This window comes from Pollachius pollachius (assembly GCF_949987615.1).
Source record: "Pollachius pollachius genome assembly, chromosome: 20".
Classification (NCBI taxonomy): Eukaryota; Metazoa; Chordata; class Actinopteri; order Gadiformes; family Gadidae; genus Pollachius; species Pollachius pollachius.
The window spans coordinates 8,513,554-8,535,240 of NC_136953.1; the positions used below are offsets into that span (position 1 = coordinate 8,513,554).

Consider the following 21,687-nt stretch of genomic DNA (forward strand, 5'->3'; position numbering starts at 1 on the left):
AAAGACTCCGCCTAAGACCCCACCCAGGACCAAGTCCCCTGGCCCAGGTAACACACACACACGTGTCACACACACACACACACACACACACACACACACACACACACACACACACACACACACACACACACAGCTCAAAGTAACTAATCAACTTCTCCCCTCTGTGTAGCCACTGAGTTGTCAGGATCCCAGTTGACCGGCAGGTCATCCAGGACAAGCCCCTCCCCCACCAGCCCACGACCTAATCTGAAGGTAAACAGACAACAACTACAACTAGCTCCAGAAAGTCAACCAGACCACAGGAAGGGATAGACAACCAATTACAACCAATTGTCCCAATTGACTCCACACAAGGACAGCCTCTCTCTCTCTGTCTCCCTCTCTCTCTCTCCAGATTGCCGCTTACTCCTCCTCTTCCGATGTCAACGGTGCGGCCATTCAAGCGGGCGTCACCAGCCCAGAAGGTACACACTTCTCTGTGTGTTAAGATGGTGTCTGAGTGGTTGTGCGAGTGTGTCCGAGTGGTTGTGCGTACGGGGTCAAATTAGAAAAGTAAGAAGATTTATGCCTCTATGCATTTCTTTCTTCTTTCCTCTCGTCCCCTCCTCTGTTCTCTGCAATCCTGTCTCTTCTCCTCTCCTCCTCTCTCCTCCTCCCCTCTCCTCTCTCTCTAACCATTCCTCCTCATTTGGTCCCCTCTCCTCTCCTCTCCAATCTCCTCCTCCCCTCTCTTCTCTCCCTTATCACTCCTCCTTATGTCCTCTCCTCTCCTCCTCCCCTCTCTCCTCTCTGTCTCCTCTCCTCCTCCCCTCTCTCCCCTCTCCCCTCTCTCTCCTCTCTCTCCTCTCTCTCCTCTCCTCCTCCCCTCTCTCCTCTCTCTCCTCTCCTCCTCCCCTCTCTCCCCTCTCTCTCCTCTCTCTCCTCTCCTCCTCCCCAATCTCCTCTCTCTCTCCTCTCCTCCTCCCCTCTCCCCTCTCTCTCCTCTCTCTCCTCTCTCTCCTCTCCTCCTCCCCTCTCTCCTCTCTCTCCTCTCCTCCTCCCCTCTCTCCTCTCTCTCTCCTCTCCTCCTCCCCTCTCTCCTCTCTCTCCTCTCTCCTCTCTCCTCTCTCTCCTCTCCCCTCTCCCCTCTCTCTCCTCTCTCCTCTCCTCCTCCCCTCTCCCCTCTCTCTCCTCTCTCTCCTCTCTCTCCTCTCCTCCTCCCCTCTCTCCTCTCTCTCCTCTCCTCCTCCCCTCTCTCCTCTCTCTCTCCTCTCCTCCTCCCCTCTCCCCTCTCTCCCCTCTCCCCTCTCTCCCCTCTCCCCTCCCTCTCCTCTCTCCTCTCTCTCTCCTCTCCTCCTCCCCTCTCCCCTCTCTCCCCTCTCCCCTCTCTCCCCTCTCCCCTCTCTCTCCTCTCTCCTCTCTCCTCTCCCCTCTCCCCTCTCTCTCCTCTCTTTCCTCTCCTCCTCCCCTCTCTCCTCTCTCCTCTCTCTCCTCTCCTCACCTCTCCTCCTCCCCTCTCTCCTCTCTCTCTCCTCTCTCTCTCCTCTCTCTCTCCTCTCCTCCTCCCCTCTCCCCTCTCTCTCCTCTCTCTCCTCTCCTCTCCCCTCTCCCCTCTCTCTCCTCTCTCCTCTCTCTCCTCTCCCCTCTCCCCTCTCTCTCCTCTCTTTCCTCTCCTCCTCCCCTCTCTCCTCTCTCCTCTCTCTCCTCTCTCTCCTCTCCTCACCTCTCCTCCTCCCCTCTAGTGAACGGTAACCGGAGCCTGGCGTCCTCCATCATTGGAGAGAAGTACTGTGTGGGGAAGGTGATTGGGGACGGGAACTTTGCTGTGGTCAAGGAGTGTGTGGAGAGGTAAACATAAACACACCAACGGTAACCATCGACGGACAGACAGACAGACAGACAGACAGACAGACAGACAGACAGACAGACAGACAGACAGATAGATGAATGGATAAACGGATAAACCGATAGATGAATTTATAGCTATATAGTTAGATTATTATGACTGTTGTTAGTCCCACACTATTAAAGCCAATGCTACAGCTTATAATCGGTGACATGGTTGATGATGTCGTGCATGTTGTGGTTTGATTGACAGGTCCACAGGTCAGGAGTACGCCCTGAAGATCATAGACAAAGCTCGCTGCAGTGGAAAGGTACAGCGCCTATGGGTTTACACTAATATGTCCCACTACTATCCACTACAGTACTTCACCTACATGACACTATGTCACACCACCAGACACTACTCCTTCTCCTAAACATTATTTTTGTGCCTGTGTTTGGGTGCAACGTGTGTGTGTCTCCGTGTGTTCATGTATGTGTGTTCATGTGTGCGTGTGTGTGTTCATGTGTGTGTGTTCATGTGTGCGTGTGTGTGTTTATGTGTGTGTGCGCGTGTGTGTAAGTGTGCGTGTGTGCGGTGTGTGTGTGTGTGTGTGTGTGTGCGGTGTGTGTTTGCGGTGTGTGTGTGTGTGTGCGGTGTGTGTGTGTGTGTCTGTGTGCCGGTGTTTGGGTGCAACGTGTATGTGTGTTCATGTGTGTGTGTGTGTGTGTGTATGTGTGTGTGTGTGTGTGTGTGTGTGTGTGTGTATAAAGGAGCACCTGATAGAGAATGAGGTGGCAGTCCTGAGGAGAGTCAGACACCCCAGCATCATCCAGCTGATGGAGGTGGACGACACCCCCACCCACCTCTACCTTGTGATGGAGTTGGTCAAGGTACCGTTCTCCAACCCTCCTCAACCTCTCTCTTCTCCTCTTTCCCCTCCTCTCTTCATCTCTCCTCCTCTTCCTCCTCCTCTACCCACTCCTCTTCCTCATCCTCTCTCCTTCTCTCCTCCCTCTCATATTCATTATCTTCTTCCTCCTCCTCTGCTCTTTATTTTTCTCTCTTCCTCCTCTCCTCTCCCTCTCCCTCTCCTCTCCCTTGGATGTGATTAGAGGTCTATCTCTAAGGGTGAGAGTGATTATCACAGTATGTCTCCCTCTCTATTCAATTCAAATCAAAATAGCTTTAATTTCCTGGAAAATAAACATTACATTTCTCTCTCTCTCCCTCCCCCCTCTCTCTCTCTAACCCTCTCTCTCTCTCTCTCTCTCTCTCTCTCTCCCTCCCCCCTCTCTCTCTCTAACCCTCTCTTTCTCTCTCTCTCTCCCTCCCCCCTCTCTCTCTCTCTCTCTCTCTAACCCCCTCCCCCCTCTCTCTCTCTCTAACCCCCTCCCTCCCTCTCTCACCCAGGGGGGAGACCTGTTTGATGCCATCACCTCCTCCACTAAGTACTCAGAGAGGGACTCCAGTGCCATGGTGTACAACCTGTCAGGAGCCGTCCAGTACCTGCACCACCTTAACATAGTGCACCGGGACATCAAGCCTGAGAACCTGCTGGTACTCACACACACCTAGTTAGACACACACACACACACACACACACACACACACACACACACACACACACACACACACACTCACTAAAACACACACACACACACATACATAGTTATACACACACACACTGACACACACACACACACACACACACACACATACATAGTTATACACACACACACACACACACACATACATAGTTATACACACACACACTGACACACACACACACACACACACACACACACACATACATAGTTATACACACACACTGACACACACACATAGTTATACACACACACTGACACACACACACACACACACACACACACATAGTTATACACACACACACAAACACACACAACGCTGACACACACACACACACACATAAATAGTTATACACACACACACACACACACACACACAGTTCAGCTGCTGCCGGTGTGTCTTCAACACTAAAGTGAGGTGACTAAGTGTGTGTGTGTTCTATGGGTGTACCTTCAGGTTTGTGAGTACCCAGACGGGACCAAGTCTCTGAAGCTGGGGGACTTTGGTCTAGCCACGGTGGTGGAGGGCCCCCTCTTCACCGTGTGTGGGACCCCCACGTACGTGGCCCCCGAGATCATCGCAGAGACCGGGTAAGAGACCCGCTATAATGTACAGCTATAACAGACCACAGCGCTCAACACTGGCTCTCCTGACCATAATGGGCTCTGTGTGTGTGTGTGTGTGTGTGTGTGTGTGTGTGTGTGTGTTTGTGTGTGTGTGTGTGTGTGTGCGTGTAGCTATGGTCTCAAGGTGGACATCTGGGCAGCAGGAGTGATCACCTACATCCTTCTCTGTGGCTTCCCGCCCTTCCGAAGGTCAGCACCATGGCAACCCCTCATCCTCCTCATCCTCATTGTTCAAAAACACAAAACATGCTGAACCAGGAGATGATTGACTCTATTCTATTATCGTTCATAAACTGTCTCTATACAGGTCTATTTACTGTATATATGCAGTCTATATACCGTCTAAATACAGGTCTATACTGTCAAATACTCTCAAATACTGTCTATCTACGGTCTTTAAACCCCTCTCCCCCTCTCCTCCCCCCCAGTGAGAGTAACATCCAGGAGGAGTTATTTGATCAGATTCTCAAGGGAAAGTTGGAGTATCCTTCTCCAGACTGGGACAACATCAGCCTTCCAGCTAAGGTACTCTCTCTCTTTCCCCCTCTCTCTCTCTCTCTCTCTCTCTCTCTCTCTCTCTCTCTCTCTCTCTCTCTCTTACTGTCAGTTGGTTACGGTAGAATATTATTCCTGACACACCTACTTTCTGTCTCAACCTGCCCAGACGTCTCTCCCTCTTTACCCCATGCTCTCTCTATTTTTCTTTCCCTTTACCATTACAGGAATATTACAGGAAAGGGTTTCCAATTTAAATGATACGTAATGTAGGATATAATGTAAAATAATCTCTCTCTCTCTCTCTCTCTCTCTCTCACTGTCTCTCTCTCTCTCTCTCTCTCTCTCTCTCTCTCTCTCTCTCTCTCTCTCTCTCTCTCTCTCTCTCTCTCTCTCTGGTCACATGACCTGGTTCTAGATGCTGATTAGTCAAATGCTGCAGGTGAACGTGGACGCTCGATACACTGCTGAGGAGGTGCTGTCCCACCCATGGGTGACAGTGAGTTCACACATGCACGCACGCACACACACACACACACACACATACACACACCATTGTGTATACACAATACATAGATGAAAACGTTATGTGTATATGTGTCTCTGTATGTATATGTGTGTGTGCGTGTGTGTGTGTGTCTGTCTATGTGTGTGTTTCTTCAGGATGAAGCGCCTTCAGACAGTAAGCCTTGGATGTCCGTGGTTGTGTGTGTGTGTGGTTGTGTGTTTCTTCAGACAGTAACCCTGGGATGTGTGGGGTTGTGTGTGTGTGTGGTTGTGTGTTTCTTCAGACAGTAACCCTCGGATGTGTGTGATTCTGTGTTTCTTCAGACAGTAACCCTGCGATGTGTGTGTGTGTGTTTCAGGATGAAGGGCCTTCAGACAGTAACGCTGAGGTCAGCTCAGAGAAGGGCCAGGACGACGCAGCTCCAGAATCATCGCAGGAACCTCCACAACCTTCTGATCTGGACAACCAAAACGTCCTGGACACGGCCCCAGACACACAAGGACCTTGCCCCGACACACCTATACCATAAGACACGCCCCCTGGCACACCCACACGCTAGGACATGGCAACACCAAGACATGCCTCCTAAAACCTAACACGTCCCCCCCCCCACACCGGAAACAGCACAATAAGCAACACAATAAGACAAGCCCCGTAACACACCTACGCACTAAGACACTGGCCCTAACACACCTACACACTAACACAGGATCCCTAACACACATACACACTAAGACACACACCCTAAAAAACCTACACACTAACACAGGTCCCCTAACACACATACACACTAAGACACACACCCTAAAATACCTACACACTAACACAGGATCCCTAACACATACACACTAAGACACACACCCTAAAAAACCTACACACTAACACAGGTCCCCTAACACACATACACACTAAGACACACACCCTAAAATACCTACACACTAACACAGGATCCCTAACACACGTACACACTAAGACACACACCCTAACACACTACACAATAAGACAGGACCCCTAACACACCTGCAGTATACTAGTCCAGATCACAACTCCTTTCAGACCTGTACTAGTCCTGTCCATACATTACAATGGTCCCTACTATTCCCACATGATACTGGCCTAGGACTAACACATTTCCAAGACGGACCAGTTTGACTGCCCTACATCCCTGGCTGGTGCTTGGTCTGACTGAGCAGTAGCCTCAGTGTGAACCCAGGAGCAGATGATGTTTCACTGTGACGACCAACCACATCCACAATGTCTCTCTACTGGGGTCGCCATGTCGGGACCAAGTGCTGCTTAGGGCTGCTTGTCCACAAAGACTTTTCCCGTGATCGACCCTCTCATCAGCCACTGGGAAAATGCAACCCTCCACACCACAAGGGGGCAGTCTGGTCTCAAGCTACTCCTAGAGCCGTCCAAGTTCCTCAGTAGATTCTGCGTGAAACATGCTGATGGATGTAGCCATCGCGTGTTAATAATGTACATAGTGTTGTGTCTGTCTGTGGCCGTCTGTTTTAACGTGGGAAAACCCACAGACATCAAAAAAATATTTCGACCCCGACACATGACATGTTAGCTTCCTAGTAAATCCTTGAATACCTTGAAAAAAAAAAAGAACAATAGTAGTAAAAGGAACAATAGATCAATTTCATATATCGGTGTCCCCCCCATGTCATGTGAGCCGGGGTCATTTACATTTTCAAAGGACATGAAAACATTCAACACTGCAACATACGTACTGTTAAAAAAAGGAGATTTCATGCCCTTATAGGATTTCCTTTTGCAACAAATGAAACGTTGAGCGTGAAAGAGTGAGAGGCATGAGAGATGGATCGTCGTTTTCGTATTATTGTGTAATAAGAACAATTGTGTTGATTTGACCTTGTGTGATCTGACCTAACCATGACCTGACCTATGACCTTATCATGGCCTTGTTTGACCTTTGACCCGGGCCGCTGAGGAGAAGGAGGGTTGCTCTATGCAGTGCCTATTCTGTCCTCACTGAACACTGTACCTCACATCAAAGCACCTGTTTCCTGCTCTTCCCACACCCCAGTGTTGGGGTGCGCTACCGGCGAACGCCGCTAGCGTACTCGCCTGTAGCCTAGCAACAGCCTGTGAACTCTCTCCATCAGTGGCTTGACCCTTGACCCTAGACTTTCTATGCCTGCTATGAACTTTCTGGTCCTCAAGTCTTCAGTTGTTGCTTTCTACCAAACCGAGAAGAGCCTTCTGTTAATACTCGTAGTGCCACGACCACTCCCCGGTCCGATCCGCTTACTGCTGTCGGAGGTGCTCCCAGAGCATCACCACACCTCTACTGCTGCCGTCCGTCTACATCACCCTCTAGTCTACCGCACTGCCCGGTGACAACCCCTCTGTCCACAAGAGGAACACCACAGCCACTACGTTACAGGACGTCGTACTGGCTCATGATCTGAGGAAAGCTAGTTAGTGGAAGTGCCTGCTCTTTAATCCGACCTGCTCCTGACTCCTGACACTTACCCCGGGAGGTTTGAATGTTGAAATGGGTCAGAACCAAAGCGTCTGAGAGGGTGGTCACTGGCTTTATGTGTGTCTTCTTCATCCAAATCAGTATGTTGTGAGATGTTATGTTAGAGAGCTCTCCCATCACACCTCATGTTAGGAGTTAAGTACGTTTAGGAGAACGAGTATTTCACCAAACCTGGATGGATCCTGGAGATCTTTGTAGACCATACAGACTCTGTTTGCTATCTATGTCATTCCATGGGTTTAAAAAAGATGGTGAATCTGGCTTTAAAACCAATCTGCTTTTCTAGCTGTGTTAATAGGGAAATAACACGGTAAATCTGGTTTTAAAACCACTGGTATTCAGCTTGTGTCAACAGGCAACAGTAAATGTTGTTTTAGGTCAAAGGTCAGCATTGAACTGCAGCACTCGAGCAGGTCTCAAGACTGAATGACTTATATTTCAGTATTTGGTTTGGAGGACATTGTACCTTCGAACATGTTTTTTTAATTAGCCAGGAGATGAAAGTGTATTGTATAGAATTGGTTCACCACACGTTTGTTGGTGATGGTAGACCTGTATGGGAGGTATTCATGTTGGTCTCTCTGTCCCATTAGTGTTTAGAGGGTCAGTCCAGGTTTGGTTCATACCGTTTTAAAGACATGTTTAATGATGATGAAGAACATAAATGTGCTAGATATATGTAATAAATTGAACAGGATGTTGGCTGGAACAGGGTGTGGCAATTCACAGCAGAAAAAAAACAAAACATTCAGTGGAAGCAACAAAAAATGAAGACAGCTGTGAAACTGAAAATAAAAATGCCGTAACATCTTAATTTCAGTCATCTATGATTCTTTTAACTTCCATGTCTACATGGAATATATAATTACATTATATTTTAATATATGCTGAAAACAATCTTTTTTTTTTATTATATTTTGGCTGGATTTCTTTGTGGTATATGAGCTCAACATTAAATACATTGGATTTAAGCCACTGAAAAACAACAATCTACCAAATTTCATGTTGAAAGTAATTTAATTTGGATTTAAAAGTTGGAATGTCTGGTTACATTTGAACACCTTAAAGTATTTCTTCCATACAGTTAATAGCTGCAGCCACTCCTGGAGAAATATACACTTATACATGTAGTTAGCCCATCAAACAGTGAATAAAATACCTCAATGAAAACATTTACATCTCCCACCATGCTAGGGGATTGTACATAGTGTTAGATATCAGAAACACCACATGACCACAACCTCCTAGTCCTTGCTACACCACAGTCTTTGACCACAGCCTCCTAGTCCTTGCTACACCATACGGTCTCTGACCACAGCTTCCTAGTCGTGCTACACCATACAGTCTCTGACCAGAGCCTCCTAGTCCATACAGTTTTTGACCAGATTCTACTAGTCCTTGCTACACCATACAGTACTTGGCACTTCCCCATAGAAGACTATCCAGCTAATATCTCACCGCCCCCCCCCCCCCCCCCCCCCCCTCATCTCCGTCATGACCTGCTGAAGCACCGCTTAACAGCTGATCTTCAGTGTAGTTTGACCCCCGACCTTTAGCTCAGTCCAGACCAGCGTTTCCTAAACCATCGGTCGGGAACCAAAATGGGTCATGATCCACTTGGAGGGGGGGAGGGGGGGATTCGCATACCTTTTCGGAGATTTACATTTACAGCAGAAGCCCCACCCCCTCCCTCCGGCATACTGTGCCCACGGTAACATGGAGGGCACAGGAGAACGGGGGGGGGGGGGGGGGGGGGGGGCGTGTGACACATGAAGTAGTAAAACAACTCAACAAAGGGAGGCAGCAGCGTCATTCTGGCGACAGTCGTAGTGTTTTTCTCTTGGCGTCGGCGAGGCCACGTTGTGCGTTCTGCTGTAGTCGAGGAGACGTTACACATACTTCCTTGTGTGGTCTCCCATCGCCAAAGCAACACAGAGGATGCTTCAGCAGAACAGTGTCTAAATCAGAGGCTGGACAGCGAAATGGTTATGAACACGAAGGCAGCAGGATACAAGAACGAGGAAAAGGATATAAACTAGTGAATAACACAGGCGCCCGGCTGCGTTATTGTGCTACGGACCGCTGGACATTTCGTCTCCACTCCCCCCAGATAGTCCAGTTGAGGGCCAACAAGGAGGCGACTTCCCCCACACACTCACACAACCTCCTCTCACAGAAGGGAAATGTAGTTTTTAGGGACCATCCCACGGCGTCCACCTACGACTCCAACGATCCACAGTTCGTCTAAAGGCTCCACTTCGCTTATGACGTCCCCGATCTAGAAAGAGAGGTGAGGTCACATTATCACTGAGGATCGACACTGTGCATCTATCTGCAAGATAACACACACACACACACACACACAGCTGACCTTCAGAGTGAGTTCATCTTCGCTCTCTGCTGTGAAGTCAAACAGAGCCTTGGCCACACCCCTGGCGGCTGCCGGCTGGCCTTGGTTTGGCTGACCTACAAACAGGGAGGGTCGTCAGTTCCATCAGCAGCACCTGGCCTATCAAATCTACCTATCTATGTATATCTATCTATCTGCATATATAAATATATACACACTACCAGTATAGGGCCGAGTCTATCTATATATACACTACCGGTATAGAGCTGAGACTACCTATATCTACACTACCAGTATAGAGCTGAGGCTACCTATATCTACACTACCAGTATAGAGCTGAGACTACCTATATCTACACTACCAGTATAGAGCTGAGACTACCTATATCTACACTACCAGTATAGGGTTAATTCTACCTTTATGTACACTTCTGGTATAGGGCTCGGTGAAGGCCACAGGGTATAGTCCCTCCCTGTCCTCCACTCTTCCTCTCCTCCAGTCCGAGTCGATGTGCTGCAGGACTCTGATCAGCGCCCCCTGCTGGAAGGACAGGTCGTCCACCGTCTGACCAGGGAAGTTAAACACCGCCAGCGCCCATTCCTCCTGCTTCTCCCGCTGCTTCTCCTGGAACACACCGGCCCACCATGAACCCACATCAATAGGACATAATGCCCATTCAGTGTGAATGTTTAGCAGCTATATACCATGAACCCACATCAATAGGACATAATGCCCATTCAGTGTGAATGTTTGGTAGCTATATACAATGAACCCACATCAATAGGACATAATGCCCATTCAGTGTGAATGTTTAGCAGCTATATACCATGAACCCACATCAATAGGACATAATGCCCATTCAGTGTGAATGTTTGGTAGCTATTTACCAGGAACCCACATCAATAGGACATAATGCCCATTCAGTGTGAATGTTTAGCAGCTATATACCATGAACCCACATCAATAGGACATAATGCCCATTCAGTGTGAATGTTTAGCAGCTATATACCAGGAACCACCATCAATAGAACATAGTATATATTCTATGTGAACGTTTAGCTACACACAACAATATAACATAGTATATATGTTAAGCGGCTACACACCGTGACGACTGGGGCTTCAGAGGACGTTGGTTCTGTTAAAGACAGAGACAAGAAGGTCACTTTATTAATAACTGAATATAACAATATAATAAACATACTGTAAAAATTATGAAATGACTGAACTGTGAATAGATGCATGTTAATCTGTGCGTGTAATGTACTGAGGCATTACCAGTATTTTTCAGTAAAGTGACATCCTTTGTCAAAGAAATGGCTTCGGTGGTTGCCTTGGGCGACGGCGATGGGAGGGGCTCCAGGACCTGGGTGAAGCTGAGGGGAAAGATGCCAGTTCGCCCATGGATCTGGCCCCGCCCCCAATCCTGACCAATCAGCTCTGAGAGAGCGATGACATCACCCTGGGAGAAGGTCAGCTCATCCTCCTCCTGTCCATCATAGTCACACCTGGCTACACACCTGGGACCACTAGAGAGACAGAGACAGTCAGCACACCTGGGACCACTAGAGAGACAGAGAGAGAGAGACAGTCAGCACACCTGGGACCAGTAGAGAGACAGAGAGAGAGAGACAGTCAGCACACCTGGGACCACTAGAGACAGAGAGACAGTCAGCACACCTGGGACCACTAGAGAGACAGAGAGAGACAGTTAGCACACCTGGGACCACTAGAGAGACAGAGAGAGACAGTCAGCACACCTGGGACCACTAGAGAGACAGTCGGCACACCTGGGATCACTAGAGAGACAGTCAGCACACCTGGGACCACTAGAGAGACAGAGAGAAGGAGACAGTCAGCACACCTGGGACCACTAGAGAGAGAGAGACAGTCATCACACCTGTGACCACTAGAGAGACAGAAAGAGAGAGACAGTCAGCACACCTGGGAGCACTAGAGAGACAGAGAGAGAGACAGTCATCACACGTGGTACCACTATAGAGACACACTGACAGTAATTACACATGACAAAGCACCTGGGACAACTAGAGTCACATAGAGAGAGACAGTTATTAAACCTGGCTATGCGCCTGGGTACACTAGAGACACAAATAGAAAGACAGTAGCAACATCTGGCGACACACCCTGGAGCACTAGTGACACACATAGAGACAGCAATCACACCTGGAAACGCACCTGGGACCATTAGAGACACATATAGAGAGACACTGAAATAGAGAGAGACTCCCCCCTACACACACACACACACACACACACACATAGAGACACAGATACATACATAGAAAAGACACGTAAACACATACAGAAACAAACTACACCGTGTGCGTGTGACGTGTGTGTTACCTGATAGGTGGTGATACTTCTGGATCTTTCTGTTTCGGGGGCTGAACCATAAAACTGGACTGGAGAAACAGAGACACAGTACTAGTATTATTATCTTTAATCTATCCACGTGTTTGAATATTATTATTGTCTTTATCAGGGGCGTAGGAATGAGTTTAACATTGGGGGGGACACATATCGGAAACCTGACAGATCCGGTATAATTTTTAGGTGGGACAAATGCGCCTGTCTCCGATATTGGAGGGGACAAGTCCCCCCCGTCCCCCCCGGTTCCTACGCCCTTGGTCTTTATCATATTCAAGTTTTTTAATTTATTTCTTCTGATGCCGGAGCAAGCCAAATCACCTGAATGTCTGAGATGCCAAACTCCTCAGAGACTACTTTTGATTGGCTGTCCAGACCAGGGAGTACCTCTTGTTGGATGTCCAGGAGGCATGTTGATTGGTCAACAGACTGTTCCGTGATCAGCTGAGGCATGGGAGGAGTGGAGTCCTGGTTGTCAAGGACAACCAGGACTTCTTGTTTCTGCTGCAGAAAGCGATTAACAGGAAATGTTGATGTTTGTTTAGAACTTTCCATTATCTGTGTGTGTGTGAGAGTGTGTGAGTGAGTGAGTGATTGTGTGTATTTGGTATGTGTGTGCATGCACGTGGGTGCGTGCGTGTACCATGTAGCTGATATAAAGCGGGTGTCCAGGTTTCGGTCTAGGTGGAAGGGGCGGCCCTTTCTTCAAGGCCTTCTGCCCCTGCTTGTGATTGGCTGGGACAGAGGAAGGGGCGGGGCTCTCCTGGAGGGAAGAAGGCTGCTGCATGGCAGACGACGCTGACGAGGCCGGCTTAGCTCTGGACGGAGGCGTCTGATTGGCTACTGATGAGGAGGTGGGGTTGATGGTTGGGGGGGGCGGACGGCCAGGAACAGTTTTGATTGGTGGAGGGCGGAGGGGGAGGGCTTTCACCCCTGAAGGCCTTGGGAGGGGAGGAGCCACAATACGTATTTATCATTACACACTTATAAGTGTATAAGTAATATTTTTGTACAAAAAACGGTTGAATGAGTATAGTGAGTGAGAGCGTGTGCACGTGGGATGAATACCTTGGGTGGGGCTCGGGGCTGCTCCTCCTCTGTGCTGGGGCCCGGGGGGCAGCAGACAGGGTGGGTGGTTTGACGCCCAGTGCAGGAGGGGTAGGAGACACAGTGGGCTTCAAGCCCAGAGACGGAGCTAGAGACACACACACACACACACTTAACTTTGTTTGTTACAAAACAACACACACTGCCTCTTGATGCGTGTGTACCATAAACCAAACCACATGGCTCTTGTTTCTACCACAGCTGAGTCAGCAGACTCCACCCTCTGGCCCTCACACACACACACGCAACAAATCACTTCTTTGTACTAGCCCACACACACACCCCCACACACACCCCCACACACACACATCCACACACAAGTGGATAGTGCACAGGCACGCATGCATACAGACATCCATTGGAACATTTATAGGATAGAAAATATAATGAGAATACTGCATTATGTCTACTCCAGTGAGAGACAGATAGGGAGACAGACAGGCAGCAGACAGTCGGACAGACATGCAGGGCAGTCTGGTGTCTCACCGCTGGCTCTCCTTGATGACATGGACGTTAGACTGGAGGGTTTGCCCGGGATGGCGGGACGATCACTTCCTGTCTTCACTGTAACAGGAAGTGGAAGTAATTGGCATCAATATCCTATTTGCTAATTGCCCAGCCATACGGGGAGCACATTACTCACACATACATGCATTATTCTTCCTGTTTGAAAGATGTACACATCCTCTTTAAAATACATATAGATATATTTCCTGCCTGAGAGATCTACCCCTCCTGTTAAAATTATATACCCTTCTTGTTTAAAATACCTACATCCTTCCTATGTGTTCTCAGCTGGTACACACACACACACACACACACACACACACACACACACACACACACACACACACACACACACACGACTTTACAGGAACAACACTGATAAAGTTATTGATACACAATCTAAATTACCAGTGTGTGTGGTGGTGGTGGTGGTATCGCCTGTGGTGGGTGTGCTGTTGGTCTTCCCTGGGGCTTGTGCCTCTCTCTCAGGGCGGGTACCAGGCAGGCTGGGGGGTCTCGGTGGCGCTGTCGTCCCCAGGCTGGCCCGAGGGGCAGGGCGGGGCCTGGGGGAGGGTTTGGGGGCGGGGCTCCCGGAGGGAGAGGGCTTCTCCGAGACGGGTGAGGGAGAGACTCCGTCCTCCCAGAATTCCTTGCACTGAGGTTTGGGTTTGGGTGCGATGGTGGGAGGGGCTGGCTTGGCCGGTTGCCCCTGGAGACGGGGGCGTGGCTCTGGTCGCGTCGGGGCGGCTGTGCACCCTGCGCTTCCAGCGTCTCCATGACAACTGTCAGACAGCGGCGGCTGCTGCTCTTGCTGGACGGCATCGATCCTGGCCTTCAGTTTAGCCATGTCCCCCTCTTCCTCCTCTCCCTCCCCCTCACTCTCTGATTGGCTGGGCCCGCTGTCGCCCCTACGGTCTTCAGGGAAACCCCAGTCGTCTGAGCTGAAGGCTTCCAGCAGCTCCTGCAGGTACTTCCCCTGGCTCACTTCCTGGTGGGCGACGTCACTCCCCCTTCCAAGAGCCGCGAGCGTGGCCTGGCCGTCCGCGCGCAGTTTCACCAACGTCTGAACCTGGACGTCAGCGCCGAGCTGCTTCTCGATCAGTTTAGAACGGGGCCGGGGGCGGGGGCGTTCCACTGGGGCGTGGGGGGAGGGGTACGAGGGAGGAGGAGGAGCCACCACAGAGAGGGGCTCCCACTGGTCTGTCTGAGAGCAGGACGCAGAGGTCACAAGGGAGCGGGGGCGTGTCCGACCATCGGTCTTCGCTGGTCTCATGGAGGACTGGCCGGCATCTGTGCTGATGAGGTCATCAACGTGAGACAGCGGTCTGGGCGGAGCGGGGAACGACGGACGAGGTGGTCTTGACGGCCTTCGGACTACCATTAACACACACACACACACACAGACACACACACTCGACTTTACATGACCCTAACACTGATAAAGTTATTCAGACAGACAGACAGTCAGACAGACAGGTCCCCTCACCTGCAGCACATTGTGGGTCAGGAGGGGGCGGACCCAGGTCGGTCTGGGTGGCACTGGTTACCGTGGAGACAGTCCTCAGGCAGGAAGAGGAGGAGTGGGCAGGTAGGGAGGAGGCGGGAGGAGGGAGGAGGACTTGTTCCTGGGACTTCTCTCTGATGACTTCCTCATAGGAGGGAGGAGGCTTGGGAATAAACATTAATATTACTACTAGTAATTAAAACTTCTAATTAGTAATTACTACCAATAGCAAGACCATCCGGCCGAATTGCCTCTTGTTGAGTTAACGGAGGTTGACAATCAAGGTACCGGGATGTGGGGTGTAGACGCGTTGTAAGAGACCAATCATCAGTGACATGAACTCGACTGCGAGAGCAGAGCTAACCTCTGAGAGATAATACGCCTCTCCCAGAGCAGACACTCTCTGGGCGCGGTGGGTGCTTTGTGAGCTTACTGCCGAGTACAACAGACGCCGTGGCCACCTTTCTTTGGTTTCTCCAGAGTATCTGCCTGTGCAACTCTCGGTTGTTGAATCTGACACAAGGACTTGTATCCTGCGAGTAGCAGTAAATATCTGTACGTATTAAATAATTTAATTTGCTTGTGAGCATGTTGAGTATGGTCTGGACAGCATGATGATTATCATAAATATTACTATCACCATGATTTTATTACTACTATGAGGATTATCAATAATTTTCCTTTCACCATTATTATTATTTCTACTATGATGATTATCCTAAATGTTACTGTCACCATTATTATCACTACTATGATGATTATAAATATAACAATCACTATTATCATTAGTATTACTATGATTATTAACATAAATATAAAAATCATTAGAAAAAATTAGGGCTGGGCAACGATTAAATGTTTTAATCGCAATTAATCGCATTGTATTGGTGAGTTAACTTGCGATTAATCGCACTTTTAAAATGATATGTTAAATCCAATCCAATTGAAGTTAAATGGGATTATCAAATAGAATGACACATTATCTTTGTATCAAATGTACTTAATACACAAAAACTAGACCACGTGATCTTGAGGGAGTTTTATTGACTCACTCAGCGTGGGTTGAATATGAAACTTACGGAACACCACAGATTTGGGAATCGTAATCAGGCAGTCACTTACTGCAATTGTAATTGAATGTTAAGTAAATTGAATTAAAAACAAAAATGATTTCCAATATGAATGTTGACATTCTGTGGGCCAAACCTTTCAAAATAAAAAAAAGAGAACGTGCGTCAATTTGTATTAATCGTGTTAAAATAAGATTGCTTTAACGTGTAATTAACACGTTAACTTGCCCAGCCCTAGAAAAAATACATCTGGAATGATGCGTGCCAATCTATAAGACAGACAACAGACAGACGGAGACAGGGTGGCAGACAGACAGACAGACCTGGATGGTGGGGGGGATGGTGGGTGTCCAGATCTGACTGGCGGGAGGAGGGGGGGGTGGGAATCCCCCAGATGCCCCTGGGAACCAGGAAGTGGAGGACAGCGGCTCTGCTGATAGGATGGTGATCTCCGGTCGCCTAGCAACACATCACATCAGATTAACCTTGACAACAGCACAAAGATTTTTAGCTCAGATTTAGCTAGAAACCAGTAAAAATATTGTTCAATTACAGAATTACTGTATTTATATTTAAACAATCTATTACATTTTATTTGTTAACCATATGAATGAATGCAGAAATATAGACTCATACATTGATTCGACAAAGACTTATTCAGGGGTGAAAGAAGGAACTTGATTGGTCGAGAGAAGGTCTTACCTTCTGTCTCTCTCTCTGTCTTGTACTCGCTCTCTCTCTCGCTCTCTGGGTCCCTCACAGACAGATGTAGACCTTGTGGTAGCTAGCAGGCAGACAGACAGACAGACAGGTCAGGCGGGAAAACAAACAGACAGGCATATACAGTTATATATTTAATGTGCTATACTGTGTTCCTAAAATGAAACATCTTCTCTTATCAAAACTTTTATCAAAAGGAATCAAGGAAGTTTCAATATCAGTAAATAAAGTTTCAGTAATATCCCAAATGTTGGATTAACACAGAGTTTTACCCTTCATATGTTGTGTACTGACCATCAAACCATCCTTGATTGTGATGATGACTAGTAGTGTAGTTTCTCTGTGAGGCTGTGTGAGTGACTGTCTGAGGGACCAATCCAGTGCTTGCAATTAAACCAAGCAATTCATGAGGTTCCACTTCTATCATTCCCCTTTTACATGCTGAATCTCTATGGGAAAGTTACCACGGTCCTCTGCAAAAAATTACGTAAAGCCGTGGGTTATAAAAAGGAGTCTGGTCTGTGATGTAAGGGATGGGACACAGAGCAGAGGAACACTACTCACTACGCTTCAGGACAGCTCTGATGGACGAGAGAGGCCCCTGGCTGTAGAGAGAGAGAGAGAGTGAGAGAGCGTGACATCAGAAACAAGAGAAGCCACATTTAACCTCCATCTCGCCCTCTCTAGGAAACTGAAGAGAGAGGAAATGGAGATGATTCATTTAGTTGTTCCAGATGAAGAGTATACTTTCACCCCCGCTGCCAAAGGAAAAGTATAACTACTACAAGGCAATGCAGCACATGGTTATCACACATTAATCCTTCTCACTCCTTTTCTAAACTTTCTGTCTTTTCTTTGACACGGATCGGCTTTAAGGAGAACATAAAACCACCACCTCCTCCTTCTCCACCACCATGACACAAACAATGACCTCACACACACAACATACCCTCTCCAGCCGGTTGTCAAGCAGACCAAAAGACAGCCAGATGACTTTAAATAGAGGCAGAGTGAAGTCATAGGCCTACAGGGACTAACTACTGCTACTACACTACAAACAAATGGATACATACACCACACAAAAAGAGACAGAAACACTAGATGCAAACATCCACATCAGTAAAGGTTGCCCCACTTTGAACTCTTAACCATCCATGTTTCCTAAAGGCAGGAGAAATGGTCACATTTTCCAAGACCGAATTCCCATAGGGGTCTGGGGTCATAGCAAAGGAAGTGCAGGAAGCAGAGGCAGGAGAAGAAAGACAGGAAGCAAAGTCTTACCTGTGACGATGTTCTGGCTTACGTCTGTTAGGGCGATCTAGAGGGAGGGAGAGAAATAAAGAAAGAAGGAAAGAAAAAATAAAGAAAGAAAGACAGAGAGACACAGACAGACAGGCATACACAAGTTAAAATATGAACAAAAAGTTGTGAACAAAAACTTTTCCAGAGAGGTTTGTTTCCTACCTCTCGTATGAGCTAAAAGCTAAAAGCTAAAAGCACAGCAACAAGCAGAAACTCCCAAACTCCACAAGACCACAGCAACGTGTCGCCCGCCTCTCCCTAGAGCCCCTCTCTGCTCCCTGATCTCCTGATTGGTCGTGTTTCTGTCTCCCTCTCTCTTTCTGCCTGTCCGGGATTAAAACAACATGACTGCATCACTCTCCCAGAGTCTCCCACGCTGGCAGTGCTGCGATTGGTGGGAGGGATAAGGAAGTCAGGCTCTGATTTGCTGTGCTGGAGTTGTGCTGAAGTCATCCTTTTCATCAATTCCATATGCGTTCACAGCTGTTTCACTGTTAGAGTGGCGTTCAAAAACCACCACTTTATCATTAACATTCCACAGCGTTTGAGTTATACTGGGCACTGGCCAGTACAGCAACAGTCTTCTACTGGTAGACACTTGGAGCTTTCAAGTACAAGAAGAGTCTCATTCTGGTGGACACTTGGAGCTTACCAGTACAACCACAGTCTGCTACTGGTCGTACTGGTAGTTGCCCAGGACAACCACAGTCTGCTACTAGTGCCTTTCTCCATGTACCATGTTTGTCTGCACTTTTTTAAAAAAAAGTATGACACACCTTTGTGCGTGCGTTGACGTAACCCCTTCACGCCATAATTTATGGTTTTAGAGTCACCTGCCCAGGCAGGTGCACGCGCTGGAGTGAAACCCCCAAACAAACACGAAGAGGACGGGGCCGAGGAAGTTCAACGTTACCAACCAAACACTACAATCACAATTCCATATTACTCCACTCTGTCTGGTTTGACGGACTTTCAGGAAACTCGAAGGAGACCGACTCAACACTGGTAGCCTACGGGGATGTGTCAGCTTACCTCCGCCGGCGCTTGGCCTCGGTTGTCGGCGAACCACTGGTTCTTCCCTCGTCTCCAGTCCGCCCTCCTCTTCCTCGTCTGTCCGCGCTTCGGCCATCTCTCCTTTCTCCCTACTGTCTATCTTCTGTCTCCCCCCGCTCTCTCCCGAGGAAAATGGAGCTGGTTCAAAACAACACCACCAACATTTCTCCCCCTCCTCGGTTCTATATCCCAACAACTCGCACAACTTCTTACAAACTCCGACAAACTCCACTAAGACCAACTCGCAGAGTTCCCGGACGTTCGTGTTTCGTTGAGGGTGTTTTCACACTAAAAAACACACAACACTGCCGAAAGACGCTGTCGGCGGAGGAGACACTGGACTGGTTCTCCGCTTCCCGGCGGGTAGCACCGCTGCTGCGCGAGTCGGTGACGTCACCAGGGAGGAACAAAAATGCAAGAAGAGATTCTGATCAAAGTTCAAGTTCCACGGTAATACGTTAAGTCTGACCCCCAGAGCAGCCTAGGTCAGTCTTTTTCCATCTGTGGTACGGTATGCGAGAGTAGTGGCGGTGGTACGTTTGTTTCAATAATTTATATCATTGAAACAATATATTTTAAATATTGTTAGGTAAATAAAGCATTATAGCTTGTTATGAGAAGAATAGTGTGGCTTGGTTTCTTCCATTATATATTTTCCATTGTTATTTTGTGTCCATTATTTATATACCATTATGTATCAGACTGATACAGACAGTTTTTATTTACCAGTTGCAGTGTTAGTGCCTTTACCAACTTCAGCTACACGGGGAATAGAACCCATGTCCCTCACTTCCTTCATAAAGCTGCAAATGAAAGGGAAACCAAAGTTGGCTTTGGCAGTTTGTTGAAAAACAGCAAGGGATTTGAACCGAAGTTTGTATGAACATGACTCTGCCTCCGGGGTTATCACACATTCCTCTTATATAACTCCCACCCAGTCTCCTTTAACTGCTGTTCACTCATCCTGTCTCAGTAGAAAGCATGATATAGAAGGAAATGGTGGGGCTATCAAACAGTAGTACAATTGTTTAGGAACAGTGAAGCAACAGACCGACACACACATACACACACGCACGCACGCACGCACGCACGCACAAAACAAAATATCCCTGCGCTAGACATAGTTGTAATTCTACCTTATGTCCGCCAGAGGACGCTGTTAAACATCAATTGAAGGGGTTATTTAAAGGGTAGCCAGGAAATCATAACTAAACCCCTTAATTTTAGTATATTTTCCCCTGATGCTGAAACCTTAGAAAACATGACTTATCAGCTATTGGTCAAAAAAGTGTACAAATGAAGAGGTTGGTGGTAGGCTATTACAGACCTACTGAGACATAACTTCCGGGGAGTTTTGTGGGCTGCTGGTTACGTGTTTTAACACCGGATTAACGGCGGACGTCCCGAGAGCTGCCCCGACTGGAACACATTCCAGGGAGATTAACGGAGCTCTGGAAAACATACTTTAAAAAAATACACTTGCTATAATTATAAATTAATCATTATGTTGATATTTATATAAATATATAATTACAATAAATACAACTGCTATAAATATAAAGGAATCATATTGATATTTATATAAATATATACTTACAATAAATACACGTGCTTTAAATATAAATACATCATTATATTGATATTAGTATAATTACCTACTTCATATATATATATTAATCATACCATAAATATTTATAAACATATATAAAATATCAACACCTTTAATCAATACTAATGAATCATTATATACTTACAATAAATACACCGGCTATAAATATATATATATATATACATATATATATATATATGCATGTGTATATTATGATTTGTATGTATATGAATATATTAATATGAATATTTTATGAATATTAATGTATACCTACAGTAAATACACCAGCTCTAAATAAATATCCAAATAATAATATGTTAATGTATACTATATACAATAAATACACATGCTTTAAATATTAATTGTAATAATTTATGTGTGCTACAAGTCGCGGTTCTACTGTGTGTGTGTGTGTGTGTGTGGTTTGTCTAGTCAGCCATGGTTCAGACAGTAGGCACACTGTTCCCATGCGGTGGGCGGGGCTTAGGCGCGTGTGTGGGCGGGGCGAGTGACAGCTGAGC

General features: G+C 47.4%; 2 protein-coding genes across 3 annotated transcripts in view; one reads left to right on the forward strand and one right to left on the reverse strand.

The window, feature by feature from the left end:
- The window catches only part of LOC307091303 (serine/threonine-protein kinase DCLK2-like), a gene marked incomplete at both ends in the record, with an annotated part of 11,562 nt that extends 5,992 nt beyond the window's left edge, over positions 1–5,570 (forward strand). Inside the window, 12 exons of the mRNA XM_079758249.1 lie at positions 1–47; positions 170–252; positions 404–464; positions 1,722–1,827; positions 2,078–2,135; positions 2,578–2,697; positions 3,218–3,364; positions 3,869–4,002; positions 4,150–4,227; positions 4,467–4,563; positions 4,952–5,032; positions 5,400–5,570. The exon at positions 1–47 is cut by the window's left edge and continues 76 nt beyond it. Coding sequence (XP_079614375.1) covers positions 1–47; positions 170–252; positions 404–464; positions 1,722–1,827; positions 2,078–2,135; positions 2,578–2,697; positions 3,218–3,364; positions 3,869–4,002; positions 4,150–4,227; positions 4,467–4,563; positions 4,952–5,032; positions 5,400–5,570 — 1,183 coding nt within the window. The remainder of the gene's footprint in view (positions 48–169; positions 253–403; positions 465–1,721; positions 1,828–2,077; positions 2,136–2,577; positions 2,698–3,217; positions 3,365–3,868; positions 4,003–4,149; positions 4,228–4,466; positions 4,564–4,951; positions 5,033–5,399) is intronic.
- Positions 5,571–8,554: 2,984 nt separating this feature from the next.
- Positions 8,555–19,912, reverse strand: LOC307091058 (uncharacterized protein). Of its 2 annotated transcripts, none has more exons than XM_079757911.1 (17): positions 19,537–19,912; positions 18,484–18,520; positions 17,767–17,807; positions 17,185–17,266; positions 16,806–16,941; positions 15,395–15,575; positions 14,317–15,282; positions 13,888–13,965; positions 13,363–13,489; positions 12,938–13,235; positions 12,682–12,798; positions 12,271–12,329; positions 11,185–11,435; positions 11,013–11,044; positions 10,323–10,530; positions 9,928–10,022; positions 8,555–9,834 (listed from the first exon to the last, which is right to left on the reverse strand). In XM_079757911.1, exons 1-17 carry the CDS (start codon positions 19,631–19,633, stop codon positions 9,727–9,729), a joined length of 2,913 nt encoding a protein of 970 aa, XP_079614037.1. In that variant the 5' UTR covers positions 19,634–19,912; the 3' UTR covers positions 8,555–9,726. The 2 variants fall into 2 exon arrangements, with proteins under 2 accessions (XP_079614037.1, XP_079614036.1); XM_079757910.1 differs by having other exon boundaries at positions 12,616–12,798.
- Between the last annotated feature and the right edge of the window lie 1,775 nt (positions 19,913–21,687).

Excerpts from the sequence above, each read along its gene's own strand:
- LOC307091058 (XM_079757910.1), bottom strand. The coding sequence starts at position 19,633 with ATGGCCGAAGCGCGGACAGACGAGGAAGAGGAGGGCGGACTGGAGACG. Across the intron at positions 10,023-10,322 it reads TACCAGAAGTGTACATAAAG|GTCAGCCAAACCAAGGCCAG; the intron begins GTAGAATTAACC and ends CCCTGTTTGTAG. Across the intron at positions 9,835-9,927 it reads AAGATGAACTCACTCTGAAG|ATCGGGGACGTCATAAGCGA; the intron begins GTCAGCTGTGTG and ends CTCTCTTTCTAG.